This window comes from Protopterus annectens, chromosome 6.part0 (assembly GCF_019279795.1).
Source record: "Protopterus annectens isolate FY-2018-M chromosome 6.part0, PAN1.0, whole genome shotgun sequence".
Taxonomy (NCBI): domain Eukaryota; kingdom Metazoa; phylum Chordata; order Ceratodontiformes; family Protopteridae; genus Protopterus; species Protopterus annectens.
The window spans coordinates 1583957311-1583971989 of NC_056737.1; the positions used below are offsets into that span (position 1 = coordinate 1583957311).

At 35.5% G+C, this 14679-nt stretch overlaps 1 protein-coding gene across 1 annotated transcript in view; it reads left to right on the forward strand.

The window, feature by feature from the left end:
* DEGS2 (delta 4-desaturase, sphingolipid 2) overlaps positions 1-14679 on the forward strand; it is a 415818-nt gene that overhangs the window by 273358 nt on the left and 127781 nt on the right. Inside the window, exon 2 of the mRNA XM_044075031.1 lies at positions 10441-11183. Coding sequence (XP_043930966.1) covers positions 10441-11183 — 743 coding nt within the window. The remainder of the gene's footprint in view (positions 1-10440; positions 11184-14679) is intronic.

The following is a 14679-nucleotide window of genomic DNA, read 5'->3' on the forward strand; positions in this document are numbered from 1 at the left end:
TACTGCACAAAATTGGGTCAATGTTTCAGTGACTCCAATGTTTAAATAAATAAAATAGCGGAAATTTGAACAGTGAAAAGACTTACACATATATAACAATATGAAAAAATATCAATGGAGAAATTATACAATAGGCCACAAAACTGGCGAAAGTTGGTAATTAATAAAAATAAGCTTTCAAGGAGGGAGCAACTGCTCTTTTAAATGTAACAGATTTCACAACTGCAATATCACAGCATAGGAGGCTACAGATGAGAAAAAATGTAAAAACAATCCATCTAATTAGAACGTCTGCAAGTATCCACCTCCTTTGTCAACCAGTTGTAAACCTAGTTTAAACAAAAAGGTGTAGACTGCTGCACTGTCTTATAAACTGTAACTGAATAACTAAAATGTATTATCAGAGATAACTGCCAAAAACATTATGTGAAAAGTTAATGATCAATCTGTATTTGTAATTGACACCACAATCTTATGAGTAAATAAATGCAAACACCAAAACCTGTTCATGAAAAGTTAATGAACAACCTGTACTTGGGATTACAATGAAAGTAGGTAATAACAGAGCAGTCTTAACTATCATATCAGACTCTGTGCATTCACACATAAAGACTAAGAAACAAAAAATACATAACACATGTAATATAACAGCATAGAATATAGCAGCTACTATTACTTTTAAGTTTGGGGACTAATGAAAAATTTTTTTTCAAATATTACTCCAGTTCACTTAAAAAGTTAAGTGCACATGTTTTGCGTCAACATTCTTTTTCTGAACAATAAGTAGCATGAACATGAAATGTCTAGCATTACTGACTGACTGTCATCCTGACTTTTTTTTCCCCCTGCTCCTTAACTTAGAGTTGTGGGGTGTGCCAGATGAAGGAGCTGCACAAGGCACTGCGCCACCTAGCTCTGGCCCTGACTGCCACCACTTTCCTTTGATTTTTTTTTTCTTTTTCGCTAGCTGACAGTAGATTGAAAGTTGTCTTGTGTACAATGAAAGAACATTCAGAGTTAAGTGCCAGACATGTGGTCAGAAGCCCCCCCCCCGTCATCTGACAAGATAGACCCCTTATCCTTTATATGTTGCTAGATTAGGACATATTCACTTAAAGGAACAATGCAAAATTTATAATAGCTTTGAAGTGAAAACCCTTATTAAAAGGAACAAAAAACTAATTTTGAAAAATTTGTGGGGGGTTACTATGTGGAGTGTAGATCTTCTAAAAAGGATAAATACAAAGAGGATGTGAAGTGCCATTTTACTCCTCTTCTTTATCCAAAGTTATGCTGTCAGAGTGGTTTTTAGAAAGGGCTGTTTTGTTACAAGAAATATAATAACAAACCTAAGCACATTCTAATAAAGCAGTGGCTATGTCTGAAGACTTCCTCAGGAATACATCTGTGAATAATTTTGTGCAGCTGCAACACGGACATCGCTGTATTCATTTGCAAGACACTAAAAGATGGATACAGTCTCAAAGTCTAGGTCTGCTTTCTGGTCTGAAATTATCGTTGATATTCTATTTTAATGATTGAAGTGGGCAGACTGTAACATGTACTGTAAGATATGAAAGTTATGTATTTACCATAATGACAGATCTTCATGATCTACATCTGCCCACTTCAACATCATCTCCTGTCTTCCTCTGCCCCTGGGTAATTGGGGCCTGGAGAAATACAGTAGATTTTTAGGTTATGTGATATGCATGTGTGTGTGTGTGTGTGTGTGTGTGTGTGTGTGTGTGTGTGTGTGTGTGTGTGTGTGTGTATCTGTGTGTGTGTGTGTGTGCATTTGTGCGTGCGTGTGTGTGTGTGTGTGTGTGTGTGTGTGTGTGTGTGTATGTATGTGAGCGCGCATAGGTGTTTTTCCTTTTTCTTTTTGCTTAGATGTGCTTGCTGTCCAATTGTATGTTGCAGATCTGGAGAAAGGAAGAGGCACAGAACATCATAGGATTAGGAGAAGTGCTTGAGCTTGGGAAAGTGTTTCTGGTGCTGAGCTGATGACCACCTACAGCTATTACTTCTAATGGTTGAAGTGGACAGGCATAAATCAGTAAGACCTGCCAATGTGCTAAGTACATAACTTTTATTTTCTATCCTAGGCAGTAGATGAAGCCCCAGATAGCCAAAACTGAAAATTAAAAGTAAGAGGTTCTGTAATAAAAGAATTTCTGCAGTTCATTGCATGTATTAAGAATTGTGCAGTAAGTACAGATTTCAGCAACATTTTGCATCTGGAATAGTGAGGTGTTCAGACTTCAAATATTTATTTATTTGTTTACTAGGGCAGAGCACTGATTAGTTCTGTCCAATTTCTGTGTCCACACAGGGAAAATAATCAATGTTATAATGAAAATAAAAGCACAACAGCTAACAAGTAACAGAGCCAATAACTTATTTTACAATTTATACATAGAACTGATATGCAGTTATAGAAGGAATGTGCATATAGCAGAATTTGAGAAGTGTGTGATGGGTGTTGCCATATTAATGGAAGATGATATGGTGACAGCAGAGTACAGTGGTCATCTAGCTTATTTGACGTTGTTGTGGGTTGCAAATACATTTTACTTGATTCATTTGTAGGATAAAACAAAAAAGGAGGGATTTCCACAGTTTTGTAGCTAATAGTTAAGAAAGCAAGATCTTAGGTGTACAATTTAGATTGTGGGATTTGCATAAGAGAACCTGAATGAATAAAAGTTTCTGAGAGTGTATGCGGGGACTTGTCTTCTGAAGTTAAAACTGAGAGAGGTTGCTCATGCAGGCGTTTTAACAATTGGGAACCAAAAAGTTCACCTTTTTTAACAGGGACCCAGTATGCTTTTGATACAAAATGCCAAAAAAACCTAATAAACTAGTAAACCAACACAAACGCACAGCTCAGCAAACGAGTCTTCTACTTTATTACTTAAAGCGCTTTTCGTTTGCACCGAAGCAAACTTCTTCAGAAGTAAAAAAAGTTTACAATACACATGAATTTTAAAAAGAACAGTGGAAGTGATGTTTTTGCATCAGCAATCAGAGTCAATTAAACTCTCAAACTGCTTAAAGCAGTATGCAAACATAAAAACATTTACCAAGTTGCATCTCCAAGCTAACCTCCTATGGGATAACATGTTAACTTCCAAAATATTAAACAAATAATTTCAACTCTGACACAGTTAAAATACTATAAAAATTGAACTACCCTAGAACACTACATTAAATATGGCTGTTAGTCCAGCTTAACAATTACCAAAAGGACAATAAAACCTAAATAACAATTAATTTTAGTTAAAACAATTATCTACACATTATTATAAAAAGCGTAACTTATGCAATACATTTATGATCAAGCTTAGCACCATCAATCTCATCTACCTAAGCTTTTGCATTTAAGTATGCAACTAATAGAACACAGGTCATTAAGAACTAGAAATTTATAGGCATTTAATCTCACCTGCCAAGCAAGTTCAAGTTCTTCCAAATGTAAGGGAACAGGCCCACCCCGCAACAGTTGACATACTTGGTCAATAGCCATATAAGTAAATTTATGTCCATGAAAGGAGTGGATATGCTTAGCCAATGCGTTTTCTAATTTAACTTTGGATATTGCATATTGATGCTCATACACCCTATCATGGAGCCTGTGCTCTGTTTTACTGATGTAGATTGCTGGGCAAAGTTTACATCTTGCTAAGTACACAACATTTCTAGACTGACAATTGAATTTGAAATTCACCCTGTACTGAACTTGGTTAATTGTGAAGGAATTAACAACTTCAATATATTTACATACACTGCAGGATTCACATTTGAACATACCTGTAATTCTAGGTGAATTTCTAGGTTTTAATTCCAACCAGCTCTTAAGGTTTCGCCCTCTCCTGAAGGTTATATTAGGGGACTCACCAAGCTTGTCCAACAGTAATGGGGTGACCCTGAATAAATTCCAGTTCTTCTTTAAGATCTCGATCAATAAATAACTGTCCAAACTAAAGGTAGTAATAAAGTTCAGACATGGTTCATCATTGTTTGGTCTTGAACTGTCATAACTATTTTGAGTGTTTATATGAAGCTGGTTGGGTGAAGTACTCGTAAAAGATGTACTAGTATTCATGTTTGCAACTTGAGACTTGACGCTTAAAATAGGGTTATACACCCTATCAAGTCTCTTATAGCCAACTTCTTCTATGAGTTTATCTAATAGGTCCTCTGGTAACCCCGACTAAGGAACATTGATTTAAGAAGCTGACATTCATCCAAGAAATCATCCTGCTGTGATATAATATGGGCAGCCCTTACCAGTTGCCCCTTAACAACAGAACGTTTCTGATGGAAGAGATGGCAACTCAAAAAATGTAGAAAATCATTGGAGTAAGTACTCTTTCTATGGATTCTAGCCTCAAAACAACCTTGAGTTCTATTTTTCACCAAAAGGACATCTAAATAAGCTATTGATTCAGTATCAAATACTGAAATAAATTGGAGAAAATCGGTCATTTGATTAAAATAATTAACCAATTCTATACTGGCCTGAGAATCGCCTCTGAACAAGATAGAAATATCGTCCAGAAAGCGGATGTAATATACAATGGACATATTAAAGTCAACCCACTTCAAAATAATCTCAGTTTCCCAGTATGCCATAACAAGATTGGCTATACTAGCCCCACATGGCGAACCCATGGGCACCCCAATCTTTTGTAAATAAAAATCATTGCAAAACAAAGTAATTATTCGTCAATACTAAATCCAATAATTCCATGATCAAACTAATTTCCCCATTGGGTGCCCCTTTGTTCTTCAACATCAGGGTAATCCATTCAATCCCCACCAAATGGGGAATACAGGTATAAAGATCCTTAACGTCAACCGTTAGCATGTTAAATTCATCTGAATACTCAATTTTGTCAAATTCATTTAGGAATGACCAAGAATCCCTAAACACCTGTGTCTCTGTTTCCAAATACTTCTTTAATATGCTGTCAATAAACTTGGCAAGAGGATATGTAGGGAAATCACGTGCATCTACCAATGGGCGCATAGGTGGGTCCACCAAACACTTGTGTATTTTAGGGGTACCAAACAAATAGGGGAACCTTGGGAAAGACATTGTTAAATAGTTACATAAATCCTGTTCTATTCGACCCTCAATAAATAGATCATTAATACAGTGCTTTAAGTAATAAAGTATCTAACAGAAGACTCGTTTGCTGAGATGTGCATTTGTGTTGGTTTACATGCTTTCTATACATTTAGGCAGTGATGTAAATTTTTTAGAAGACTTGTGATAAATCTGCAGATTTTGTTTTCTAAGGTTTATATGGCAGTTGGGTTATTTGCAGAGGCTGTTGAAACCATCGGGGGGCTGAATTCAAGTTGTGAGAGAATGATACTTTACCTAATTGCTGATCTGGAGGTGTTGGAGATGAACAGTGGATATGTTTTGTGCCCAGAACAGCAGATTATTAATCTTTTTGAGTCTGTCATCCTGGTGTATTTCATAGCTGAGAGAACGGTCTAACCAAAGTCCAATGTACTTGAAAATAAGGATCTGTTTAAAAGTGGGTTATTGTGATCACAAACTGTTTGGTGCAGAATAGCATGCTTCTTGTTTTTGAAGTGTTGAGCATAAATAAGGTTGTTATTCTGAACCCACTGAATAAGGTAATGCAAGTCTAATTGCAGGTCTTGTTGTAAAGTGGAGAGTGATTGGTTTGCATGGTAGAAGACCATATCACTTTGGATTAAAATGTTTAAAAAATTATAATGTATATATATATATATATATATATATATATATATATATATATATATATATATTACTTAGAAACAAATAATATCAGTACAAAATTAGTTTGGGATAAAATACTGAGTATGATATAACTGAAGATCAAACTTTTTGAAAGTGCTGAATAGGTAACCTAGCATGACTGGCTTATTGAGAGAGTGTTTTTGGTTATTCTGACAATTTTCAGTAAAATATTTAATTTAACTATATATTTTTTACATGACATTTGAAATCAGTCTCTTACTCCTGCTCTTTCCATATGCTTTGACTGTTTGACTATTATTTAAATTTTTATAATTGAACTGGAGACTATTTGTAAGTTCTGCTTTCCTGGCCTGCCATGTGAATTCCAAGCACTGTTTTTGAACAAAGTATAGTGAACATAAGCAAGAAACCTTTTCTCATCTTCTTATAACTTTAAAAAGCAGCATTTTGGCCAGATGGAGGAAGACCATTAACCTGTTCTATTTAAAAGTGACCTTGTAAATGATTTCCGCATGGAGTAATTTGTGAGTCAACAGGGAATAATGTTAAACCTCTAGTCCCTCTGATATTATTGTGGTTATCTAATTTAACAACAAAATGAAACAAAAAAATATCTAAGCAGAGAGAAACAAACTATCCAAGTCCAAGGTAAATTATTTGTAGTATTGCTAGAAGAAAAGCCATTTTAGATAGCAAGCACTAGTATTCTAGTCAAGATCAATGCTGGCTTAATTTTTAACTTAAAGTGTAAATCTGAGATCATCTATTACCCAATTTAAGCACCACCTAGACCAGTGGATGGCACCCATGTCCCTAATGGACATAAGTAGCTTAGAAATGCCTGACCCTCAATATGCTGTTTGGATACAGGACATCACTATTCTGTTGGGAAAACTTAGCTAGGCTTAGAAAAGTCCTCTGGTCATTAGCCTAGTAAAAATCTATTAATATAAGTGTTTTTTCACACATTAATTGTTCATGGTGGCATCTGGTGCGTTAATCATAACAATGCAGCTTGCCCTAGTCTGTTCTTATGTATGTAGGCCATTTTTATAATAAAAACCTTTGTAAATGTTTTTACTGAAATTGTGGCCTAAATAAATTTAGTGTTTCCCCCAGTGATGTCATGTTGGGCAGGAGGTCCATTTCTCATGAGCAGCATTCATCCATTGAAGTCAATGGACTTATCTCACATTTTTTTCTGAGTTAATGCCACTGAGGTTAAAAGAGCACCTTTAATTTTCAGTGGTATCAGCATGGGGAAAACTAATTGTACAAGCAATAGTAGCAAGTGAAAATTAAACTGAAAGCCACCTGTGGGGGTGAAATGCTAATCAAGACTTAATGTACCACATATGATGGGGTAAAAAGTAATTCACTTAAGTGTGACAAATGCTTTAAGAAATACACACATTTATCATGGAAAAATGAATTAAATAAAGTTACGTGACATGGGTAAGGCATTCTTTAAGGATCTAACCAGCTGGTGAGGTACCTCCAGTAGACACAAGATGGTTTTGTACTCTGTCTTTTCTGTTAACACCTGTCAGTTTCTATTTATGCAGGGATAAAGTGAAATACTGTAACATTTATATCATAGTGGGGACTGTTTAAAATCCGGACAGTTAAAGCATTTCTATAGGAAGCACCATTAACACATTACCTGTGATGCATTTGAAAACACCCAAATCAAGAATCTACCCTTCTGATTCACTTCATAAGTAGATAATCTAGTTTACTAGATTTTTCCATTTATGATACCCTAAGGCCCACTTTTGTTTGCTACCAAAAATTTTAGATAGATTTCTTGTACTTGCTGACAACCTGCCACTGGTTATATGTAGCAAGGGGCACAAATTAATTAGGTTATGTGTGACAATGTGTTAGGTTGTTACACTGTAGACAGCACCCTAGTTTTTGCAGAACTAAGTGACAGTGGTATGGCTGTATTACAAATACAGAATTTGATGAAGAATTTGTCCAAGATGTCTACGTTGAAATATTGGGCAATTGATAATGTAGACCTAATAGCAGAGCCAGTATTTTAAGATTCTTTTTTTTTAAAACAAAGACACATTTTGTATTTACAATAATCCTAACTAATTAAATCAAATAATTGTAACATATCCTGATGGGTTGCTACAAGAAATTGCCCTTCTAGCCATTCCAGTCATGAGACTAAAACCATCTACTGATCAGGATCTTTCATCCTATCCTTTGTGTCAGGCTTTCTACAGACTCATGATATTCCTGAATTATTACATGATTTAGTGGTTATCTAAATCATCTCATGTATTAGCCTTGCAGAAAGTGACCTGCTGCTTAGCAGCTCAGATTTTGTTTATGCATTTGTTGCTGTTGGCAGTTATGCAATGCATTTTGTAATGTTTGTTAACGCTTAACTGCATTTACTAGAATATATACCTGCATTACTCATTCGGTTCTTTTGCTCTAATCATTTCATGGAGCTTTGAATATATACACTTATAATAAACAGATTTTTTGAACACACTTCATTGCCTGCAGTTCTATAGAGTATCGCTACAGCGAATACTGCACTCATTTATATAGAATATGCATCAGTTTATAGAACTGAACATATATTTGCATTCATCTGGAATCCACAATATTTTACGGTAGCATTTTCATGCACTCCTGCACCTCACCCCCACACTCCTACATGCCTATATATTATTCTATTCTTTTTTGTCAAGTTAACACATTATCGACTACGGGATGATCGAGTCCAATTATATTGACACTCATTCTGTTAAAACACCAGAGGGGACTTAAACATGGGTCCTACAAGGGGGTAATACCTGTTCTCCATGTAGAACCTAATGTAAAATCACCCAAATGGATTTTAACATGGTTTCTGTGGGGCTATAAGTCCTGTCTTCAATGCAGACCCAATTGATATAAGAAACTTTCACTAAAACAGGCTTGACCAGTTTCAGGTAGACCAAGTGAATGCTCATGTTTGTGTGTGTATGTGCATGTTTGCAATTTCAGCCACTGTATCACTGAGTTGCAATATCCTTGGATGACCACACTAACAGAAAGCAACATTAGGTGCTGCAATGGTGATAAAACCCAGATATTGAAACTTCTATAGGGTGTGCACTCAGGATCAAGTGGTATCATGGGTCCTGCGGGTGGGGGTGTGTGTGCAAATCCATCAGGATGGGGGGGTGCAAATCCATCAGAATAATATTATGGGACTCTATATTGCTGTCTCTCAGTGCAGTTATCCTGTGGTATTGCACATAAGTAAGAATACACACACAACATTTTGATGGTAAATTTGTGTGTATGTATGCCTGTATATGCACACTCACCCACACACACATATAACTATATATATATATATATATATATATATATATATATATATGTGTGTGTGTGTGTGTGTGTGTGTGTGTGTGTGTGTGTGTATATATATATATATATAATATATATTATATGCTATATATATGTGTGTGTGATATATCTATCTATCTATATATATATATATATATATATATATATATATATATATATATGTGTGTGTGTATACATACATGCAAAACATAGCTGAAAATAACTCTGAGACTGCAAAACTTTCTAGTGTGATGAAGGTTTGGAGGCTTCCTCCTGTGAAAACATTGTTATTGACTTGTATTATTAGCTCTTCTTGACATTTTGGTTTATTTGTTTGTTTGCTTGTTTCATTAACATTCTACAAATAGAATACTTGCTGAGTGGTAGTTTTCTTAAGACCTAGGATTTTTATTTTGACTGACTGCGAAATAAAATTGGCTATGATGAAATAATTTTTTTTTACTTAAGCAGATACAAATATTGTCAGTGTGTTGTGTGATGAAATGATTTTCTTTAGTTCAAACAAACACAGCTGTTTCCAATATTTGTGTGTGCATATGAATGCATGCACCTGTAAGTGTGCGTTTGTGTTTCTGCGTATGTGTACGTGTAAGTGTGAGTGTTCCTGAGTGCATGTCTGTTGTTGTTGCGCATGTGTGTCTGTGTGCAAGTGTATGTGCGGAGTCAGATGAAATGAGGCTAGACAGTATGAAATGATTACTTCTGCTGGTTTAGTTATATCAGGTCCGTATGTCATGTTATGGTATTTTGGAATACAGTTATTGAACATATTAATGTTACTTGTTTTAGTTATACTTAATCACAGTAACACAAAAAAAAAAAACTTTATTAAGATTTTTGAAAACAGGATATTTTTACCAGATTAGATGCTGTAAAAACAGAATAATTGCAATTCTGGTAAAAGTGATACCATGGATTTTACAGTATTACGTATAGACCTTCTACATGCTTTTCCAGGATTAAATGGATCCTAACTGGAAATGAACCTAAGATTAGCACATGTGTTTGAGCGTTTGATCTGCTAATCACACATAATCTCAATCTTAGCATTCAGCAAGCAGAATGAAACACACTGCACTCTCTAGAGGTCTGCACAAAAATTTAACAGACATTTTAAATGTTAGTGAGGCCTATCTAATTTTTCATTTTCTGTTAGCTGAGACTTTATCTTTTCCAATGTCTTGTTTACTATATTATGCCATATATAAAGTCATGCTGACTTGCAGAACACTTGACTGAATATTGTCATTATTTTAAAGTAATATTCACTATATTTTCTTTATTTTCCTTAGCTAAGTATCCAGAAATCAAGTCATTGATGGGCCCAGATCCTCATTTGAAATGGATTGTTTCTGCAATGGTTTTTACACAGATTCTTGCATGTTACTTGGTGAAGGATTTGTCCTGGAAATGGATTTTCTTTTGGGCTTATGCATTCGGAGGTTGCATCAACCATTCACTGACATTAGCCATTCATGACATTTCTCACAATGTTGCGTTTGGTAATAAACAGGCAAAGTGGAATCGATGGTTTGCAGTGTTTGCAAACTTACCCATTGCAATGCCATATTCTGCTTCCTTTAAGAAGTACCATATAGACCACCATAGATACTTGGGAGGTGACAGCTTGGATGTGGATATTCCAACATACTTTGAAGGCTGGTTCTTCTGTACACCATGTTGCAAGGTCATTTGGCTTTTTCTTCAGCCTTTGTTTTATGTCTTACGGCCACTGTATGTCAACCCTAAGTCCATCACTCAAATGGAAGTTCACAATGCTTTGGTTCAGTTTGTAGCTGACTTTATAATATACTATCTTTGGGGTTTAAAACCTGTCATATATCTACTGGCAGGTTCTATACTTTGCATGGGACTACATCCTATTTCTGGACATTTTATTGCTGAGCATTATATGTTTATAAAGGGCCAAGAGACATATTCCTACTACGGACCCCTCAACTGGATTACATTTAATGTTGGTTATCACATGGAACATCATGATTTCCCTAATATTCCTGGAAGCAAGCTGTATTTGGTAAGTGCAACAGTTCACGAATATTGGGTTTAATAGTAATTAACAATGATACTAGTAATAATAATAATTATTATTTACTTATACTATAAGCATTGTTAATTTTTGATGATGTAACAATTGTGAATTATTAGGAATTGGTAGCAGGAATAAGCAGAGCTTCATTATAAAATCTTTTGTTAACATTTTTATTCTGACTAGATAGTTGCAGTGCTGTTATGCAGACAAAAGAGGTTTTTTTTCTTTTTTATTCAGTTCTAGTTTAAATTTATCTCAGGAGCAGATTATTTTCATAATTCACAGTTTACAGGAGTAACATGCTACACTTTACTATTGTATAAAACATGCAGCACATTGATTATACACCATAAAATCAAGTAAAAGTCAAAGAAGTTCACAAGTAATAACCTCTCTATAAGCAGGCTTGCCATACAGATGGTAGTCACCCCTGAACTATATCAGAACTGCATTGATGTTTTTTAATAACTATTAGTCACTTTGTGTTGTCATTTGTGTAGCAGTTTGAGGTGTCTTAGAACTTTGAAAGTTGGCATACAATTCATACTGCAAAAGTTTTTAAGCAATACATCAGGGTTGCTAAAACTTTCCATGTATTGCAAATAGCTATGATTGGATCTCTTACAGGAAAGTCAGTTTGTTATCTGCTCTTGAAATGGATTCCAAGAACTTCACCCCTTGAGCTTCACTCTCAAGGTATATTTCTTGGAATTAATTTTTCAAACACATAAACTGGTTATACTTAGTGATTCAGTCATAATGCTCCATAAGTGGTTTGGAGGAGTACAGTTCTAGAATAACTATTTCTAATGACTCATGACTCACTCTAGCAATATATTGTCCTGTGTTCCAACTACTAACAAATAAATCCAACAGGGCAAGAGGAGAAACCACTCAACAAATGACCGGCTGACAACCGCCAACTTTAATGTACACAAAACATAAGCATACATTACAGACCTTGATTGTTTTCACTAAAAATCAACAAGCGTCTAAGGTAAAACATCAAAAGTCTTAAAAAGTAAATCCAGTTAAATACTCATTTAAACCAGGGAGTCTTCCGGCATCCAAAGTCTCCTCCCAGAATAATTCTCTGTATTCCAATCGTGTACCCCATGATCCCCTCCCGCATCTTCTTGAACATTCTCAAGTACAAAGAATAAGAATTTTGCATCCTTACATCCCAAGGTGTGCTTGTCCATGGCATTCTTATCATTAGCTATCCTAATATCATAGCAGTGCTTGTAGATGCATTTTTTTCAATTTACATTCAGTTTTTCGAATGTAAAATGCTCCACAAGCATCACGTGTAGCTAAATAAACCACCCCTGACATTTCACAGTTACTGTATGTGGTTCCAACAATTTCCCTGTCCCTGCTTTCAAGCCACACCCTGTCCTTATTCATGATGTAACCACACTGTGAGCATGTCCCACATTTAAACGTACCTTTCCTTCTTGCATTCCTTCCAGTATAAGACAGTTTATCGCCCTCAATCAACTCTTTAAGGTTCCTACCCTTCCTTAAAAGAATTTTCAGTGGTTCATCATCAAGGTTGTTTAAATTGGTTTGGTTCTTAAACCTGTCCCATTCCTTTTTGTTAATACCCCCAATCACCCCTGAATCCATATTGTATTCCATAATAAAAGCTCTATTGGACCGATTTGTCGAATGTCCATTATTGTCATCATTAGTAACTGGAACCCTGTTACCTAATAGTGGTGCAAATGTTTTTTCCCTAAGGCTCAAAATCTTACGCCTAGCCTCTTTCAATAAATAGGATGGGTAACCTCTCTCGGTGAGCAACTCCTCCAAAAAGTCACATTCCCGCTCAAAATTAAGTTAAAATCGAGTTAAGAGAGGTCATTCTACTCACCTTAATAAATTGACCTCTGAGTATACTTTTTTCTGATAAAAAGGATGTGCACTTCCAAAGTGCAAATAAGAGTTGGAAAATGTTTCTTTATGGTAAACCTTAGATTTAATCCTCTGTTCGTTTATTCTGAATTGTAACATCCAAGATGTCCATTTTGTCATATGTGACCGTGCTAGTAGATATAAGAAATCAGTAGTAGTTTCAAGAAACGTAAAAAATAATTTTGCTCTACTTTCTGTGTCGACCCAGAAAATACATATGTCATCCAGGAATCTTCTGTAGTGGGACCAACATGTCTTAAAACTAGAATCTAAAATAAAATTTTTCTCCCATCAGGCCAGTACTATGTTAACATATGTGGGGGCACATTTTACCCCCATGGCTACCCATGGATTTTGGATTTTTTCCAACTACTCTTTGTGTTATGGTTATTAGTTGTTTGTTATAGCAACTCTAAACAAATGTGCTAGCCAGCACAGAACCCTGTCACTTTTATGTAGCTCAGAGCTCTATCTAGTTTATGCAGTAATAATGCTATTGAGATCACTGTAGTTGTACTAGTGTAACCTCAGTTGTCTGCTCTTATGTGAAATTGTCATGTTCTCTGTACAACATGTCTTTAAATTTCTTCCTGTTGCTCTTGATATTAATCTGCTTATCTATCCTATGAATTATATAAATTACTTTTTTATGACAGAAACTGGATCATGGATACACTGCCTTGTTTCCATGAAATACCTTGCTAAACTTATTATATCTTGCATGTATCATAGTTCAGCATTTATTGTATTTGTAACTCATGATTTTTTAAAATTGCTTTGCACCAATGCCTTCTCTGAAAATGGAGCCAAACAATCTGCTCGACAAAATATAATTAAACAAGTAATAGGCTAAGGTGCAGCAATTTTTGGGCTTCATGTTAGTTGTTCTCAGGACACTAGTAGTGAAGGGAAAATAAAAAAAAAATATTCTGTTTACTTATCTTGCAAGTTAAGGCTGCTAAGCTGTTACTAACTGCATTCATCATAGTTGCCTCATTAAATTCTTCCAGCCTACATTGTTTCATTTTTACTGTTACTCAAGACTACTGTGGTTTCTCAAGAGGAAGAACAGAAGATTATGACTGTGAGCTGCTAATAACGTTCATCTTGCACTTCAGGGTTGGAGTTCCTCATTATCCAATTTCCTAGTTCATGACCCTAAGCAAGTCACTTAACCATGCAGTGCACACAGTTGTCACTTTAAACTGTTCTTTGCCCATTTAGTTTGCCTGTCTAAGAGTGGCTGATTATAAAATAAGCAAAACCAATGACCGCCCGGGGCCCACAGATTTAGCGGGATCTGTAGCTATCCAACAAAACAATTTAATTTTAACGCATTCTTGACTATAGTACAACCTGCAGAACAGGATAAAAATTTATAAAAAAAAGTCCTCATGGGCTGATTATAGGAAGTTCCATCCCCAGTACAGCCAATCAGAGAATGGGGAGTCGTACCAGCCAATAACAGAAAGTAGAAGTGTTTGTGTGTGTGTGTGTGTGTGTGTGTGTGTGTGTGTGTGCGTGTGTGCGTGTGTGTGTGTGTGTGTGTGTGTGTGTGTGTGTG